We start from the raw sequence: 18,804 nt of genomic DNA, 5'->3' as shown, positions 1-18,804 counted from the left end.
TTCCAGGTGACTACTTCATTAAGCTGGTAGAGAGAATGCCAAGAGTGTGCAAAGCTGTCATCAAGCCAAAGGGTGGCTACTTTGAAGAATCTCAAATATAAATAATATATTTTGATTTGTTTAACACTATATGTTTTGGTGTCTTCGCTGTTATTCTACAGTGTATAAAATAGTCAAAATAAAGAAAAACACTTTGAGTAGGTGTGTTCTAACTTTTGACTGGTACTGTATATCTCACAATAATATTTTACATGTCACTGGGAGCACAACATTGAATCCACATCGGAAGTATCTATACAGTTTATAGGAAATGGTGAGTTTTGACCCAAAATGTATATTGTTTTCCCCACCTTCCTCTTATAGCCATTTAGGCGGCAAGATTCCTCTTTCATACAAAATAGTGTGCAAAGTAATGCACTATGTAAGGAATAGTGTGCCATTTGGGATGCAGAAGTTTGTTTTCACTGCCTCTTTTTGTTAAGGAAATGAGACAAGGCGAATGGGAGAGTGATAATTGTAGTTCTGAAAGCACGTTATGCTCTTTTTAAGAGCCTGCCGATGCTTTCAAAGCTAAATTATATCACTGCAATCTAAAAGCAGAGTTTGGGAGATTGTCTCTGACAGATTAGAATTGCATCCCCGGGATACAGGTATGTAATCAAAATGCAAAGCCTTAGCTCTCCGGAGAAGTTTGCAATCAAATCATGTTGTTGTGTGTGTCCACTGTTCAAAGCAAATTTAACAACAGTCACATCATCGTCCATCGTAAAGCTCAATATACTTACAACATTACTGACACAATTTTTGTTGTTTTGGCTCTATACTCCAGCACTCCACAACCGTTGTTGACAGGTGTATAACATCAAGTACACAGCCATGCAATCTCCATAGACAAACACTGACAGTAGAATGGCCTTACTGAAGAGCTCAGTGACTTTCAATATGGCACCGTCATAGGATTACACCTTTCCAACAAGTTAGTTGAATTTCTGCCCTGCTAGAGCTGAAACTGTATGTGCTGTTATTGTGTAGTGGAAACATCTATGACCAAAGTGGTAGGCCACACAAGCTCACAGAACGGGACCACTGATTATTGAATCGGCTGTCCTCGGTTGCAACACTAGCCGGTTGAAACACTAGTTTCCAAGCCTAAGGTCACCATGTTCACCATGTCTAGTGTCGGCTGGAGTGGTGTAAAGCGCACCACCATTGGACTCTGAAGCAGTGGAAATGCATTCTCTGGAGTGATGAATCACACTTCTGATGGATGAATCTGATGGATGAATCTGGGTTTTGCAGATGCCAGGGGAACACTACCTGCCCGAATGCATAGTGCCATCTGTAAAGTCTGGTGGAGGAGGAATAATGGTCTGGGGCTGTTTTTCATGGTTCGGCCTAGGCCCCTTAGTTCCAGTGAACGCTACAGCATATAATTACTTTTTATTTAACTAGGCAAGTCAGTTCAGTTCAAGTCAGTTATTTTCAATGACGGCCTAGGAGCAGTAGGTTAACTGCCTTGTTCAGGGGCAGAACGACAGATTTTTATCTTGTCAGCTCAGAGATTCGATCTTGCAACCTTTCGGTTACTATTCCAATGCTCTAACCACTAGGCTACCTGCTGCCCCATGATTCTAGACTATTCTGTGCTTCCAACTTTGTGGCAACAGTTAGGGGAAGGCCCTTTCATGTTTCAGCATGACAATGCCCCCATGCACAAAGCGAGGTCCATACAGGAATGCTTTGTCAAATATAAAATAAATAACACTTTTTTGTTTACTACAGGATTGCATATGTGTTATTTCATAGTTTTGACGTCTTCACTATTATTCTACAATGTAGGAAATAGTAAAAATAAATAAAAGCCCTTGAATGAGTATGTGTACTAAAACTTTTGACCGGTAGTGTATGAATGTTAGCTGATGTTAGCAAGTTACTGATTTCATGAACCTTACTTCTAAGGCTACATATAATAATATGGGCTATTTTTCAGCCCTTTACTGCGTAGATTATCAGAGATAGACATAGTATGGAAAAGAGCAAACAAAGCTAGATAAATAAATATACATTTAGCAGTCACATGACGTGACGAAACATTAAAACTAAGTTACAAGCTACTTTCGTAGCAAAGTGTCTTATGAACCACATTCCAGACACTGGCTCTTGCTATCTTGCCATACATTTATATCAGCTAGATATGATAGGCAGCTGCAGCTATCACCAAGCTATGCTAGCTATTTGCTGTCATCTTGGCTAAACACAAGATCAGTGCAGGCTTTAGCCTCCACTTGGGAACTGAATTAGCTGACCGTCTTGAGATGGCGAGTCAGTCAGGAGGGGAGAAATCCTCAACTTAATGTCATTCCCTCCATAGCAATGCTATCTTTGCTTAACTTGCTGCACTTGTTTGTTGTGATTGAATGCAGGGCCCAATAACCGAACAGGCACGTGTCCCGGGGCCCCCATCCTGGAGGTCGGGGGGACCCCCAGATAGCATATAATAGCAAAATGTGTAGAATTGCAGGAAATTCGCTTTAAAATGGCAAAATCCTATTTCAGCCTCATTGCAAAATGTGTAAAATAGTAGGAAATTAGCTTTAAAACTGCAAAATGTTCCCTCAGACTCATAGCAAAATGTGAACAAAAGCATGAGATGAGCTATAAAACAGCAGATTTTTTTTTCTTTCTCTACCCCATGGCAAAAAGTGTAGTATTGCAGGAAATGAGCTTATTTTACCAGATCCCCTTCTCCTTCAGCCAGTAGAGGTCTAATATTTAATCAGTAACAATGTCTGCCAACTATATGAATGAGGTAAAATCTACTTCAATTCATGGTGTCAGAATGTACTGATGTATTAAAGCAATTCAGAAGTAACTTGTTGACATGTTCTGTTTGCAGATTCAAAGCCAGAAACTCAATGCAGAATGTATCCATAACCATTAATAAGCATATTTATTTGACAAGAATGCACCTAGTCACCCATCAATCACGTCAAACACATTTTATTTTTTTTAAGAATTCAAAATAGTAAATAATGCCTACATTTGCCTTTTATACATAACACCTGCCTTGAAGTAAAGATTAAATTATTTATTAATCAATGCCACAAACCTGGGACATTGAAAAGCAACCATAATTACATTGTGAGAGTGCACAGATTTTTCTGCTTTTCCATTATACAAATTGGACCAGCACAAATGACACAATGTAAACAGCATATTGTGATTTTTGGTGGGTGAGTTACAAACGAGTGATTCCTCACAAAACCCATACATAAAATGACTGTTTTTCACAAAATGTAATCCATAGAAGAAGTGTCCTTTTGGAGAAAGGATTGTTGACGTATACTGAACAAAAAGCCCTAATATATGGATTTCACATGACTGGGAATAAAGATATGTATATGTTGGTCACAGATACCATAAAAAAAACGTAGCTTTGTGGATCAGAAAACCAGTCAGCATTTGGTATGACCACCATTTGCCTCATGCATCATATAGAGTTGATCAGGCTGTTGATTGTGGAATGTTGTCCCACTCCTCTTCAAAGGCTGTGCGAAGTTGCTGGAGATTGGTTTGGAACTGGAACATGCTGTTGTACACGTCGATCTAGAGCATCCCCAAACATGCTCAATGAGTGACATGTCTGGTGAGTATGCAGGCCATGGAAGAAATGGGACATTTTCAGCTACCAGGATTCATGTACAGGACTTGCATTATTATGCTGAAACATGAGGTGATGGTGGCGGATGAATGGCACGACAATGGGCCTCAGTATCTCATGGTATCTCTGTGCATTCAAATTGCTATCAATAAAATGGAATTGTGTTTGTTGTCCGTAGCTTATGCCTGCCCATACCATAACCCCACCGCCATCATGGGGCACTCTGTTCACAACGTTGACATCAGCAAACCGCTTGCCCACACAGCGCCATACACGTGGTCTGCAGTTGTAAGTCTTTCTCTAAAACGTTGGAGGCGGCTCATGGTAGAGAAATGAACATTCAATTATCTTGCAACAGCTCTTGTGGACATTCCTGCAGTCAGCATGCCAATTGCATTCTCACTCAACTTGAGACATCTGTGGCATTGTGTTGGGATACAATTGCACATTTTAGAGTGGCCTTGTATTGTCCCCAGCACAAGGTGCACCAGTGTAATAATCATGCTGTTTAATCAGCTTTTTGATATGCCACACTTGTCAGGTGGATAGATTGTCTTGATAAAGGAGATATGCTCACTTGCTTTTGTGCACAAAATTTGAGAGAAATAACCCTTTTTTTCAGCTCAATGAACATGGGACCAACATTTTACATGTTGCCTTCTTATATTTTTGTTCAGTGTGTATTTGACATTTGTGTCTAGAAGTTGCCATAAAATATGACATTTTGGCCTTACACAGCACTCTTTTAAGACTCCATTGTGTTTCATCTGTAGGTGCTGCAAAGCAAACATTGGTGTCATATGAAGCTTTGTCGCTTGCTCTGTAATATGAGTAGTATTTTGGTTTCAACTTTTTTACATTTAATTTATGAATATAAAAAATAAACATGAATATTGAATAATATGTGTAAAACCAGCAGAGATCCCACTCTGGAACTTTGATATGCCCATTAAGTGTATTATGTTCAACAATGTATTGAAAGATTTGGCAAATCAAAAATGGATTTTTTTTAGGCCATATACAGGTGAATATATTCATAAAAGTCACCATGTCCGAGAGAGATTTACATGGTTCTCAAAACGTGATGCTAGGTTAACCCTATATGAAATACCTTATTTGAAAAGTTTATAAAATCCCAAATGTGAAAGTGTATGGTGAAAACATTGGAACCATTTCCGTGTTTGACTGCTAAGTTTTATGGGTATTACTGTATGACTCACACTGTGGTATTCTATACTACTGATTTATTATCAGCTCTATCTATGGCTTGAATAATAACAGGTGATTGATTGTTGCCTTCTTTTCCCTACTACAGGATCCAGTGGAGTCCAATGGAAGGATACGGGGCTACAGCATCAAGATCCAAGATGGAAACTGGATGACGGTGGCGGTCAATGACTCTGACCTGGATTCTAGGTCGCAAGAGAGGAAAATTATCCCCCTTTACCAGATTCCCTGGTCTGACAAGAGAAGAGGCCTCATTGAATTGAAGGCCTGGAATTCTGTTGGCGAGTCTCCCCAAGCATCTTTGGGCATCCCAAAATTGACACAAGGTATGTTGACCTTGTCAGCTATACACTATGGCGTTACACTCATACTTCCTTCTCAATCTTACCAATGATAATGAACAATGTTGGGTAATAATATACTGAACAAAAATATAAGTGCAACAATTTCAAAGATTACAGTTACAGTTCATATAATGAAATCAGTCAATTGAAATAAATGTATTAGGCCATAATCTGTATTTCATATGACTGGGAATACAGATATGCATCTGTTGGTATGGGCATGGATCAAAAAAACAGTCAGTATCTGGTATGACCACCATTTGCCTCATGCAGCGCAATACATCTCCTTCGCATAGATTTGATCAGGCTCTTGATTGTGGACTGTGGAATGTTGTCTTATTACTGTGCGATGTTGCTGGATATTGGTGGGAACTGGAACACGCTGTCGTACACGTCGATCCAGAGCATCCCAAACATGTTCAATGAGTGACATGTCTGTTGAGTATGCAGAACGTGGAAGAATTGGGACATTTTTAGCTTCCAGGAATTGTGTACAGATCCTAGCAACATTCGGGCCGTGCATTATTTATTTTTATTTCACCTTTATTTAACCAGGTAGGCCAGTTGAGAACAAGTTCTCATTTACAACTGCGACCTGGCCAAGATAGAGCAAAGCAGTGCGACACAAACACAGTTACACATGGGATAAACAAACATACAGTCAATAACACAATAGAAATGGGAGATAAGGCAATATATAGGCCATAGTGGCGAAATAATTACAATTCAGCAATTAAACACTGGAGTGGTAGATGTGCAGAAGATGAATGTGCAAGTAGAGATACTGGGGTGCAAAGGAGCAAAAAAATAAATAACAGTATGTGGATGAGGTAGTTGGGTGGGCTATTTACAAATGGGGATGAGGTAGTTAGGTGGGTTATTTATAGATGGGCTATGTACAGGTGCAATGATCGGTAAGCTGCTCTGACAGTTGATGCTTAAAGTTAGTGAGGGAGATCTAAGTCTCCAGCTTCAGTGATTTTTGCAATTCGTTCCAGTCATTGGCAGCAGAGAACTGGAAGGAAAGGTGACCAAAGTAGGAATTGGCTTTGGGGGTGACCAGTGAAACATACCTGCTGGAGCGCGTGCTACGGGTGAGTGCTACTATGGTAACCAGTGAGCTGAGATAAGGCGGTGCTTTACCTAGCAAAGACTTAATAGATGACCTGGAGCCAGTGGGTTTGGCAACAAATATGAAACGAGGGCCAGCCAACGAGAGCAGACAGGTCGCAGTGGTGGGTAGTATATGGGGCTTTGGTGACAAAACGGATGGCACTGTGATAGACTACATCCAATTTGCTGAGTAGAGTGTTGGAGGCTATTTTGTAAATGACATCACCGAAGTCAAGGATCGGTAGGATAGTCAGTTTTACGAGGGTATGTTTGGCAGCATGAGTGAAGGATGCTTTGTTGCGAAATAGGAAGCCGATTCTAGATTTAATGCTGAAACATTTGAACATCTTGGCCATGTTCTGTTATAATCTCCACCCGGCACAGCCAGAAGAGGACTGGCCACCCCTCATATCCTGGTTCCTCTCTAGGTTTCTTCCTAGGTTTTGGCCTTTCTAGGGAGTTTTTCCTAGCCACCGTGCTTCTACACCTGCATTGCTTGCTGTTTGGGGTTTTAGGCTGGGTTTCTGTACAGCACTTTGAGATATCAGCTGATGTAAAAAAGGCTATATAAATACATTTGATTTGACTTGATTTGAAACATGAGGTGATGGCGGCGGATGAATGGCACGACAATGGGCCTCAGGATCTCGTCACGTTATCTCTGTAAGCTTTTTGTGTATATGGAACATTTCTTGGATCTTTTATTTCAGCTCATGAAACATGGGATCAACACTTTACATGTTGCGTTTATGTTTGTTCAGTGTATATTGTCGCTATCTTATGGAAACCTAATATCTCCAAAAAGGCAATTATTCAGGAAGAGAGAAAGTTATTTCAACATTGATGGACACAGCATCACAAAAGTTCATAACGACTGCATTCTGGGTTAGATATTCACACCTCACTAAACTGTTTACTACAACAAAAAATTATTAGGAGTTACGAGTTTGGTGCACATTATATGTGGAGAACCCATCGCCATTTTTGCTTTAATTCTCCAAGATTGTTTTATCATGAGAATAATTTATAGACTGTTCTGATGAACTGTACTTTACAATGGTTGCAATTGTAGCCAAAGGCAACCACCCCCAAAATTCCCAGTCCAACCAACAATATTTTACTTTATACAGTGCATTCGGAAAGTATTCAGACCCCTCAACTATCTACACATTTTGTTACATTACAGCCTTCTTCTAAAATTTATTAAATTGTTTTTTCCCCCTCATTAAACGACACAATTCCTCATAATGACTAAGCAAATGTATAAAAAAAAATAAACTATCACTTTTACATAAGTATTCAGACCCTTTACTCAGTACTTTGCTGAAGCACTTTTGGCTGTGATTACTGTCTGAGGTCCTAAGCACTCTGGAGCAGTTTTTCATCAAGGATCTCTGTACTTTGCTCCGTTCATCATTCCCTAGATCCTGACTAGTCTCCCAGTCTCTGCCGCTGAAAAACATCCCCAAAGCATGATGCTACCACCACCATGCTTCACCGTAGGGATGGTGCCAGGTTTCCTCCAGACATGATGCTTGGCATTCAGGCCAAAGAGTTCAATCTTGGTTTCATCAGACCAGAGAATCTGGTTTCTCATGGTCTGAGAGTCTTTAGGTGCCTTTTGGCAAACTCCATGCGGTCTGTCATGTACCTTTTACAGAGGAGTGGCTTCCGTCTGGCCACTCTACCATAACGGTGGAGTGCTGCAGAGATGGGAGAACCTTCCAGAAGGACAACCATCTCCACAGAGGAACTCTGGAGCTCTGTCAGAGTGACCTTCGGGTTCTTGGTCACCTCCCTGACCAAGGCCCTTCTCCCACAATTGCTCAGTTTGGCCGGGCGGCCAGCTCTAGGAAGAGTCTTGGTGGTTCCAAACTTCTTCCATTTTAAGAATGATGGAGGCCACTGTGTTCTTGGGGACCTTCAATGCTGCAGATTTTTTTGGTACCCTTCCCCAGATTTGTGCCTCGACACAATCCTGTCTTGGAGCTGAGTACTTATGTAAATATTTATATATACATTTTTTTTATACATTTTGCTAAAATTTCTAAAAACCTGTTCTTGCTTTGTCATGTTAGGGTATTGTATGTAGATTAGCTGAGGATTCTTTTTGTATTTAATCAATTTTAGAATAAAGCTGTAACATAACAAATGTGGTTAAAGTCAAAGGGTATGATTACTTTCTGAAGGCACTGTAAACTCCATAAATAAAGTTGTGTGGTCATCTGTTATGAGTGTATAGAAGGTAAATGCTTGATCTGAATTAAAACCAGCCTGTCTGCTTACTTTACCCTTGCCTGACGACTCACCCTGAATTTAATTTCGCTGCTCTATCAATCGTTGCATACATTCAGTATGAATCTGCCATCCAGAAGCTGTTTTTTGTAACTTCAAAATGAGGGGTGTTATACAAAACAAAATAATCTGCATTTGGATCGTCTTTAACCATAGTATCACATTTATAAAGTCATATATGGGCCAGCTCTGGCTCAACCCATCGTTTTCTGGGACCAATCAGAGTGATCAGCTTTCTAGAAATTGTAGGGGAGGGAGGCAAATCCAGAGAAGAAACAAGATTAATTAAATCTATTGACTGATCTTTGTGTGTACAAAAGCAGAATGAAACCACTATCTTTGAAAACTGGACCATCCATTTCTTCTTGACGTAAAAGCTAGAGGATCAATAACTCTGATCAATGGTTGAAGTGTCTCTATCAGGCTACACATCGTGATAAGCCGATAAACCCCATTATGTTATACAGCCCATTCACCTTCAGCTGACTTGCAGATGTCCTCCAGCACAGGTAGACCAATGACGACTGACATCAAACAGTCCATAGGCTGTACAGTTTCAATTACGTTCTAATTCAAAGTTGACTATCTATAAATGTGCTCAATTTCATAAGCAGGTAAATGATACTCTTGAGTCATTGGAATCATTTCAATGACTCATCATTTCACAATTTCAATAGCATTAATGAAAAATGTATTTCACTATCAAGAACATCAGTGGAGGCTCTGGCCCCCCCGTACAAAAAACAAAAAAATGCATGAAATGAAATGTATGCGTTCACTACTGTAAGTCGCTCTGGATAAGAGCGTCTGCTAAGTGACTAAAATGTAAAAATGTAAAATGTAGATGAGGAAGGGGAGGACCATCCTCAGTGAATTTCATGAAAATAATGAAACATTAAAAAGTTAACCTTTTTTGATAAAACTATACTAAATATATTCACGTCACCAAATAATTGATTAAAACGCTAGTTTCTGTCCTCCTCTGGGTACATTGACTTCAATACAAAACCTACGAGGCTTGTGGTTCTCACCCCCTTCCATAGACATACACAGTAATTATGATAACTTCTGGAGGACGTCCTCCTTGCATGTTGTCCATTTGATCAAAGGATCAGAGAATTAATATAGTACTGAAAGCATAAACTACAGCTAGCTAGCACTGCAGTGCATAAAATGTGGTGAGTAGTTGACTATATATAAACTCACCAAAAAAAGAAACGTCCTCTCACTGTCAACTGCGTTTATTTTCAGCAAACTTAACATGTAAATATTTGTATGAACATAACAAGATTCAACAACTTAGACATAAACTGAACAAGTGAGACATAAACTGAACAACTTCCACAGACATGTGGGGGGGGGGGGGGGGGTCAAAATCAAAAGTAAGTCAAAATCTGGTATGGCCACCATCTGCATTAAGTACTGTGCTGGCGTTGTTACACATGGTCTGCCACTGCGAGGACGATCAGCTGTCCGTCCTGTCTCCCTGTAGCGCTGACTTAGGCGTCTCACAGTACGGACATTGCAATTTATTGCCCTGGCCACATCTGCAGTCCTCATGCCTAAGGCACTTTCACGCAGATGAGCAGGGACCCTGGGCATCTTTATTTTTGTGTTTTTCAGAGTCAGTAGAAAGGCCTTTTTAGTGTCCTACGTTTTCATAACTGTGACCTTAATTGCCTACCGTCTGTAAGATGTTAGTGTCTTAACGACTGTTCCACAGGTGCATGTTCATGAATTGTTGATGGTTCATTGAACAAGCATGGGAAACAGTGTTTAAACCCTTTACAATAAAGATCTGTGAAGTTATTTGGGTTTTTACAAAAGAAAGACAGGGTCCTGAAAAAGGGATGTTTCTATTTTACTGAGTTTATATATAATGATATTGTTATACCAGTCATTCATTAATTACCATTATTACCTCATCAGTCTAATTCTGAACGTCGTTGACTTCAAATCTGCATGAACCCTAGTCTCCATGATGAATCAGCCATACACAAATTGGCTTAATTATTTATTTACTAACTACACTGCGTGCACAATTATTAGGCAAGTGAGTATTCTGATCTTATCATTGATTCTATTCACATTTTCGAACTCCAAACCATATAAACTTGAATGCTTATTGGATTTAATCATTTTCAGGTGATATGTATTTGTGTAATGAGGGAGGGAGGGTGTGGCGAAAGTGAATAACACCTTATATCAAGGTGTGCATAATTATTAGGCAGCCTCATTACCTCAGGTAAAATGGGGAAAAAAACTAATTTAACTGACACTGAAAAGCCAAAAATGTAAAATGCCTTTCAGACGGATGCGACACTCTTTAAATAACTAATCTATTGAGGTGTGACCACCGGACATTCAAACGTTTTGTTGCGAATAGTCAACTGGGGCGCAAAAAACGCATGGGGAAGAAAAGGCGCAAATTAACTGCAAAAGACTTGAGAAGAATTAAACGTCAAACTACCAGGAACCCATTATCCTCCAGTGCCACCGTATTCCAGAACTGCAACCTACCTGGAGTGTTCAGAAGTACAAGGTGTCAAGTGCTCAGAGACATGGCCAAGGTCAAGAAGACTGAAACAAGACCACCACTGAATAAGATTCACAAGTTGAAGCATCAAGATCGGGCAAAGAAATACCTGAAGACAGATTTTTCAAAGGTTTTATGGACAGATGAAATTAAAGTGACTCTTGATGGACCAAATGGATGGGCCCGTAGCTGCATCAGTAATGGACACAGGGCACCACTTTGAGTCAGGTGCCAGCAAGGTGAAGGAGGGGTACTGGTATGGGCTGCTATCATTGAGGATGAGGTAGCTGGACTTTTCGGGTTGAAGATGGACTGAAACTCAACTCTCAAACCTACTGACAGTTTCTGGAAGGTTCTTTCGTCAAATAGTGGTACAGTCCTCAGCATTCTAGAAGGCCATGATCTTTATGCAGGACAATGCTCCATCACATGCATCCAAGTACTCCACTGCTTGGCTCGCCAGCAAGGGCCTCAAAGATGCCTGAATAATGACTTGGCCCCCTTCCTCACCTGACTTAAATCCTATTGAGAACTTGTGGACCCTTCTCAAACGTGAGATTTACAGTGATGGAAGACAATAAACCTTTTTGAACAGCATTTGGGAGGCTGTGGTTGCTGCTTCAGCGAAAATTGATCGTGAACAGATCAAGAAACCAACAGACTCCATGGATGGAAGGCTCATGGCAGTTATTGAAAATAAGGGTGGCTATATTGGTCACCGAATATTTTTTTGAAAGGCCAAAAATGTTATATAATTGTCATTTTGTGTTACTTATCTGTTACACTTACTCTAAAAATTGAGAATAAACAAGTGAGTTGAGAGAAATTATTTTTGTAATTTAGTTGCCTAATAATTCTGCACACTAATAGTTGCCTAATAATTGTGCACACTTATATATTTCCCTGAGAAAGACACAACTCACTTTTCATTTGTTAAACATTCAGGTTTGAGGTTCAATAACATTTTGGATTGACTGAGAGCATTGTGTTTGTTCAACAATAAAATTAATCCCGAGGAATACAATTTGCCTAATAATTGTGCACGCAGTGTAAATAATCACACAGAATTACATAAACACACACACACACAGGATAGATTATACATTGGTTACTAACATGATGCAATGAAAATTCCCTAGCCAGAATGAGTCTGACGCCATCAGATTATTTTCATGTCAATGCCTGGAGGTCAGTAAGAATTGATGTCGACCTCAAACCATATGCAAAGGGGGCCTGTGGTAGTTTTACTACACGTCAATGTGTCTTACACCATTGTAGTGGTGATAGGTATGAAGGAGTCATAGCTATGTTATCCATGGAGGAGCTAACCTCACGACAGAAGTACTCTATAAGCACTGAACTAGCACTGAGTCATACGCGGTATGATGATGGTTCATGACTTTTAATAACTTTCATCCTGAATGGAGGGTTCTATTTATTCGCGGCATGTGTGTTAACCATCAGAAGAGTGTTCTGGAGATTCCCTTACACGTGTTGCAATCTGAGTGCAATCTGAGTGACTACTCCATCGCTGTTATCAATAGCAATTTGACTTGTGAGATCTTTAACCTTCTTACTGATTTTGGCTGGTCTGACTGTGCCGGCACTGGTACTGGTACTCAAGGGGGCCAGTTATCTTACCGATTTTTATTCTGAAATGTTATCCTACCAGAACCCATGATTAAAGCGTTTTACTAGTTGCATTGTAGTTGAAACAACACATGGCAAGGAATGGTTATTGTTGCCATTTGTTTTGGAGGAAGAAAGTGTTCTAGATGTGTTCTAACTCTGTTCTCATGGGTAAGTTTACAACTAGCTTTGTTTTCTGCTCTGGCGGCCTCGGCCTCGTTAAGGCTCGTCATGGGTCTGGGTAGTCCCCCCCCCCCTTTGTATCTCGGGACACCCCCCCACCAGGGGTTAGTGTTGGTATCTGAGGCACAAACGAAAGATCGGACTGGCTGTAGATTGGCTGTAACCTTTCAACCAAATCTCCTGGTGTGTTTGTGCTTCAAAATGCTCAGGGGCTGTCGAGGCCTGTCAGTCACCACAGCATCCCCATGTGGCAACCGTTTCAGTACCTGCGAACTGAGACAAGGATTTCTGTCTGTGATATCGCCCAGTGTTTCACCAGTGGGAGTCATTGGTTCAGTTGCGGGACTGACACCATTAGTGTCATTGTAAGGGCTGATAGTCCCCCACAAAGCAGAAAGTGTATTATTAGAAGCAGAGTACACTCTGCACGTTGACGCTTTTATTCCCGAGATGGCTGCAGTGTTTGCGGAAGTGTCCTAAGAGCCATAGAAGTTCATCTCAACTATAGTATTGCATGACTCCTAGGAGGAGTGAAGTGCTTGTTACACCCTCGACAACTACTATGATTATTATTATTTGACCATGCTGGTCATTTATGAACATTTTAACATCTTGACCATGTTCTGTTATAATATACACCCGGCACAGCCAGAAGAGGACTGGCCACCCCTCATAGCCTGGTTCCTCTCTAGGTTTCTTCCTAGGTTTTTGGCCTTTCTAGGGAGTTTTTCCTAGGGAGTTTTTCCTAGCCACCGTGCTTCTTTCACATGCATTGCTTGCTGTTTGGGGTTTTAGGCTGGGTTTCTGTACAGCACTTTGAGATTTCAGCTGATATACGAAGGGCTATATAAATTTGATTTGATTTGAAGTGGCTCATTCACAGAGACTGCTGGCTCGAAATCATGAAAATAATGGTCAATCAGGTTTGCTGATGGAATGTGTCGAGATATCGTAATATCTCCTTGGATCGGATTCTGCACCAAGAGGTTTCAAAACGTATTTTTCTCAAGGGGTGCTTTCGACAGATACCCCTCGTGGAGGACTGCGTTGTAGCTACCATTAGGGGAAGACAGTGTGGTCAGTGGAGAAGGCACTGTGGCCTGTGACCATCTGTGGTTGGTTTTCCAATTCATCAGTGGGAGGAAACGATCCGTCAAGTCTGCATGCAGTTGCAAGGGTTCAGATTTGAAGCTGGTAACATACACAGGGTGAACAAGCGATACGTCCTGGAAGTGTAGTTTCAACATGAGTATCAATGTGAGAGGCGAGGTAGTCTGAGTAAAACCTTGAAGTGTAGTTACGCATCGGTCCTTTTTTAACCAACGTTTAGTTGGCATCAAAGCTCTTTTGAGATCATTGAACAATGTTTGGGAGATGAGCGATATTGTCTAGGCCGAATCAATTAGTGCGTCACAGGTTAAGTGGTCCTCCAGAACTGTTTCCAGGTATGGCCGTTTGAGTTGTGTTTAGTGGACTTATTCCCAACAAAGTGGAGTGGTTGTTCGCAACTACGAGATGTGTCATTTGTGTTCATGGTGAAAGCAGATCGACTAATCGGGGTTTGAGTAGAATTGATTTTTGCAAAGCTTTTGACCTTTTTCTTTGCAACCTTTGTGTCAGAGTCTACAGACAAATCAGGTGGGCTTGTTTCTTGATCAAGCGTGCCCTGGATAGGGCCTCGAGTGAGAGCGGGAGAAATTAGATGTTTAACGTCCTTGCCAAGGGTGTAAATTCCTGCGGACCTGTTGTCGGGCGATTCCACGTCTAGTACTAGTGACTTATCTTTTTCCCTTTTATCAAATTTTTCTCGCTTTAGTTCTCCACATAGTAGAAGGTCTAGAGAACATTGGTGTACATTTTGACCATCCTTGACGCACTTTACTTTTATTTCGACCGTGGTGGCTATTGGTATTGTGGTAGAATTTAGACACGTGAGTGTCGCACTTTCTACTTTTGGCCTCATACTTATCTGTCATGGTTTGCAGGTAGGTCTTGAGTACGGAGCGAGAGATTCAGTGATGAGATTTCCTCCGCTTGTTTAGAAGTCAATATTTCCATCTTCATCACCTGATTTTCCTCATCATTCATTTGGTCAGCGACTTCAATGAGTTCTGCTGATTTGTCATCCAACTTAGTCATTGTGTTCATTAACTGATCATCTTTGGTCTGCAGCATTTGGACGAGAACATTATTGCTTTGAGCAACGTTTATCAAAACTGCATGTTATCAAATTGTGCGCTCCTGTTTGTAGATAACTTGACAGATTTATCTAGTTTGGAGTGGACTACATTATATTTAGTTTTGGCTAAATTGAGTTGTTCCTTTAGAAGACAATTTTGTTCAAGAGTTTGTGCTTGTTCATTGTCATAAGTTTTTGCAATTACATTTAAATGTTCAGTTTTCAAACGCAGTTCCTCAGCTAGCAGAATGTTTTCATTTCCTGCTTTTGTCATTAATTGCTCAGTTCTCTCCACCTGTCCCTTCATATCAGCCATTTCTTGCACATGCCTCTGCTGAGCACTACGGTACTGGACTGATGCCAATCTCTGATGGCGATACATCAGGGCTAAAGTGGAGAGAACCTTTACAATGCCTGCGTCTGATGGTTGATTTTGGAGAGTGTTTTTCACAATTTATTTTGTTTTTACGCTAATGGCATAGTTAGGGTTTGTATCACTGCTGAGGTCAGTGATCAATCCTTTTATGGGTGAGGGTTCACTAATTAGCGGGGGACTGGGAACCAACCTCTCTGATAGCTTGCACATTCAAACTTCTTAGGGCTAGGGGGAAGTATTGAGAATTTTGAAAAAAATATGTGCCCATTTTTAACTGCCTCCTACACCAACTCAGAAGCTAGAATATGCATATTATTGTTCAGGTTTGGATAGAAAACACTCTGAATTTTCTAAAACTGTTTGAATGGTGTCTGTAAGTATAACAGAACTCATATGGCAGTCAAAACCCTGAGACAAATTCTGACAGGAAGTGGATACCTGATGTGTTGAATTACCTTTAAGCCTATGCCATTGAAACACACAGGGGCTTATTAATCGTTGAGCACTTCCTATGGCTTCCACTAGATGTCACCAGTCTTTACAAAGTGTTTTGAGTCTTATACTGTGAGATCTGACCGAACAAGAGCCTTGGAACGGTGGTGGCCGATTAGACTCTGGCGCGCGAGTTCATGTTGGGTACTCTCGTTCCAATACGTTTTAAAAGAGAATGCAATCGTCCGCCTTGAATATTATTCATGTTCTGGTTAAAAAAGGCACTAATGATTTATGCTATACAACGTTTGACATGTTTGAACGAACGTAAATATTTATTTTCCCCCTCGTTCATGAAGAGAAGTCCGGCGGGCATAGATCATGTGCTAACAACACGGAGCTTTTTGGACATAAATTATGAGCTTTTTCGAACAAAACTACATTTGTTATGGACCTGGGATTCCTGGAAGTGACATCTGATGAAGAGAATCAAAGGTAATGGATTATTTACATAGTATTTTCGATTTTAGATCTCTCCAACATGGCGGTTAGTCTGTATCGCAAAGCGTATTTTTCTGGGCGCAGTGCTCAGATTATTGCAAAGTGTGATTTCCCAGTAAGGTTATTTTTAAAGCTGGCAATCCGGTTGCGTTCAAGAGATGTAAATCTATAATTCTTTGAATGACAATATAATATTTTACCAATGTTTTCGAATAGTAATTATTTAATTTGTTGTGCTGATTGACTGGCGGTTATTGGAGGGAAACGATTTCCTCAACATCAACGCCATAGTAAAACGCTGTTTTTGGATATAAATATGAACTTGATAGAACAAAAAATGCATGTAATGTCTAACATAATGTCCTAGGAGTGTCATCTGATGGAGATTGTCAAAGGTTAGTGCATAATTTTAGCTGGTTTTCTGCTTTTGGTGACGCCTGTCTTTGAATTGACCTAAACATTACACACAGCTATTGTCAATGTACTCTCCTAACATAATCTAACTTTATGCTTTCGCCGTAAAGCCTTTTTGAAATCGGACAACGTGGTTAGATTAAGGAGATGTTTATCTTTCAAAGGGTGTAAGATAGTTGTATGTTTGAGAAATTTGAATTATGACATTTAATTGTTTTCAAATTTGGCGCTCTTGATATTTCACCTGTTGTTGATAGGGTGTACCAGGGGTGGGACGCTTGCGTCCCACATAGCCCCTAGAGGTTAAAAAGTGTTGAGCTGCAAAAACTATTTTTATTTATTTAAAACGACAATTAACCATCAATACTGGATGGGTAATGTGGGAGTTGGACCTGAATGAATTTGCAAATGCATTTTTTTATTTCATTTAATCAATGTTAATGATTAATCATACCTGTATAGGCTATTTGGGAATTCAACTTTAACCTGAAAGCAATGCTGTATCTAGGTTCATGTGGAAAAGGTTAAATAGTCTCATTTGTAGAAACCAATCAATTTGGATACACAAATGTGAGACAATGTTGGGGCTCAATTAAAATATTATTATTATTATATATTTGTTTTGTTCTTTACCACCAGGGGTCACTTATCCTTGAGGGCTGAAACCACATGGGATTCTCGCGAAGGCGGGACTTCCGTCAATACTGGATCAGTGACATGGGAGTTGGACTCAATGAGCTCACAAAAGCAAATTTAATTGATTAATCAATGTTAATTATATATCAAACCTTTATATGCTATTTGGGAGTTAAACTTTAAATAACCTGAAAGCGTAGCTGTATCAAGGTTAATGTGGAAAAGTCCCCTGCTGATTTTGTACGTTTGCCCACTGACAAAGAAATGATCAGTCTATAATTTTGATATAATACAGATAACAAACTGAGATTAGGAGCACTCCCTTTAAGAGTGTGCTCCTAATCTCAGCTCATTACCTGTATAAAAGACACCTGGTAGCCAGAAATCTTTCTGATTGAGAGGGGGTCAAATACTTTCCCTCATTAAAATGCAAATCATTTTATAACATTTTTGACATGCGTTTTTCTGGATTTTTTTTGTTATTCTGTCTCTCATTGTTCAAATAAACCTACCATTAAAATTATAGACTGATCATTTCTTTATCAGTGGGCAAACGTACAAAATCAGCAGGGGATAAAATACTTTTTTCCCTCACTGTAAGTTAGATATTATTCAAAAGGTCCTCTTGAAAAAGGTTTAGAATGCAATCGATCTACCCTATTGGATTGCATGAGACAACAATGTTCAACAATTTGAGAGTGGCTGGATATCATAACTGTGACCCCTTGTTACAAATTGAGCATGCGTTTGCTGTCACGTGGAATTAATTAGTCCAAAGGAGGTGGAACTTCCGTTTCCCCCCGGCACAGGCGTGTCGCCCTGTGAACAAAGGAAAACATGTCTGCTTTCTCTTTGTTAGCTTAGCGTCTCGTGCAAAGCTAATCCTACTTTTTACTGGTATTCCCACTTCCGAGCAACATAGGATCCCCTTAAACAAGGGAACGGTTTTACTAATGTAATACCCCAATTTAGAAACCAAGTATAGAGTTTATTTGTTAGAATTCATTGAGTTATTGTTATTTTGTTAAGAAACACTTAGTAGAGACTGAAGCTACCATCTCATTGTGGAGGTATTTGACAGCTCGAGGTTAGCCTAGCATCGTGCGAGACCTGGAGAAAATTGCTTGTGGAAGATTAACGAGTTCATGTTTCCATGAGATATCTGTTGCTGCTAAGGAGTACTGTCTCTATTGATAGCTGTGCTTGCTGTAATTTCTACGAGTAGTGAGTAACCACAACAGTGGAGTTCTTTGGGACTTTGTGTGTCGTCATTTTATT

General features: G+C 40.1%; 1 protein-coding gene across 1 annotated transcript in view; it reads left to right on the top strand.

Moving 5' to 3' along the window:
• LOC115203782 (interleukin-6 receptor subunit beta) overlaps positions 1-18,804 on the top strand; it is an 81,422-nt gene that overhangs the window by 37,419 nt on the left and 25,199 nt on the right. The window contains exon 9 of the mRNA XM_029768766.1: positions 4,977-5,214. Coding sequence (XP_029624626.1) covers positions 4,977-5,214 — 238 coding nt within the window. The remainder of the gene's footprint in view (positions 1-4,976; positions 5,215-18,804) is intronic.

This window comes from Salmo trutta, chromosome 12, assembly GCF_901001165.1.
Source record: "Salmo trutta chromosome 12, fSalTru1.1, whole genome shotgun sequence".
In the NCBI taxonomy this organism is placed as follows: Eukaryota; Metazoa; Chordata; class Actinopteri; order Salmoniformes; family Salmonidae; genus Salmo; species Salmo trutta.
This window is presented reverse-complemented; position numbering and strand designations above follow the sequence as displayed.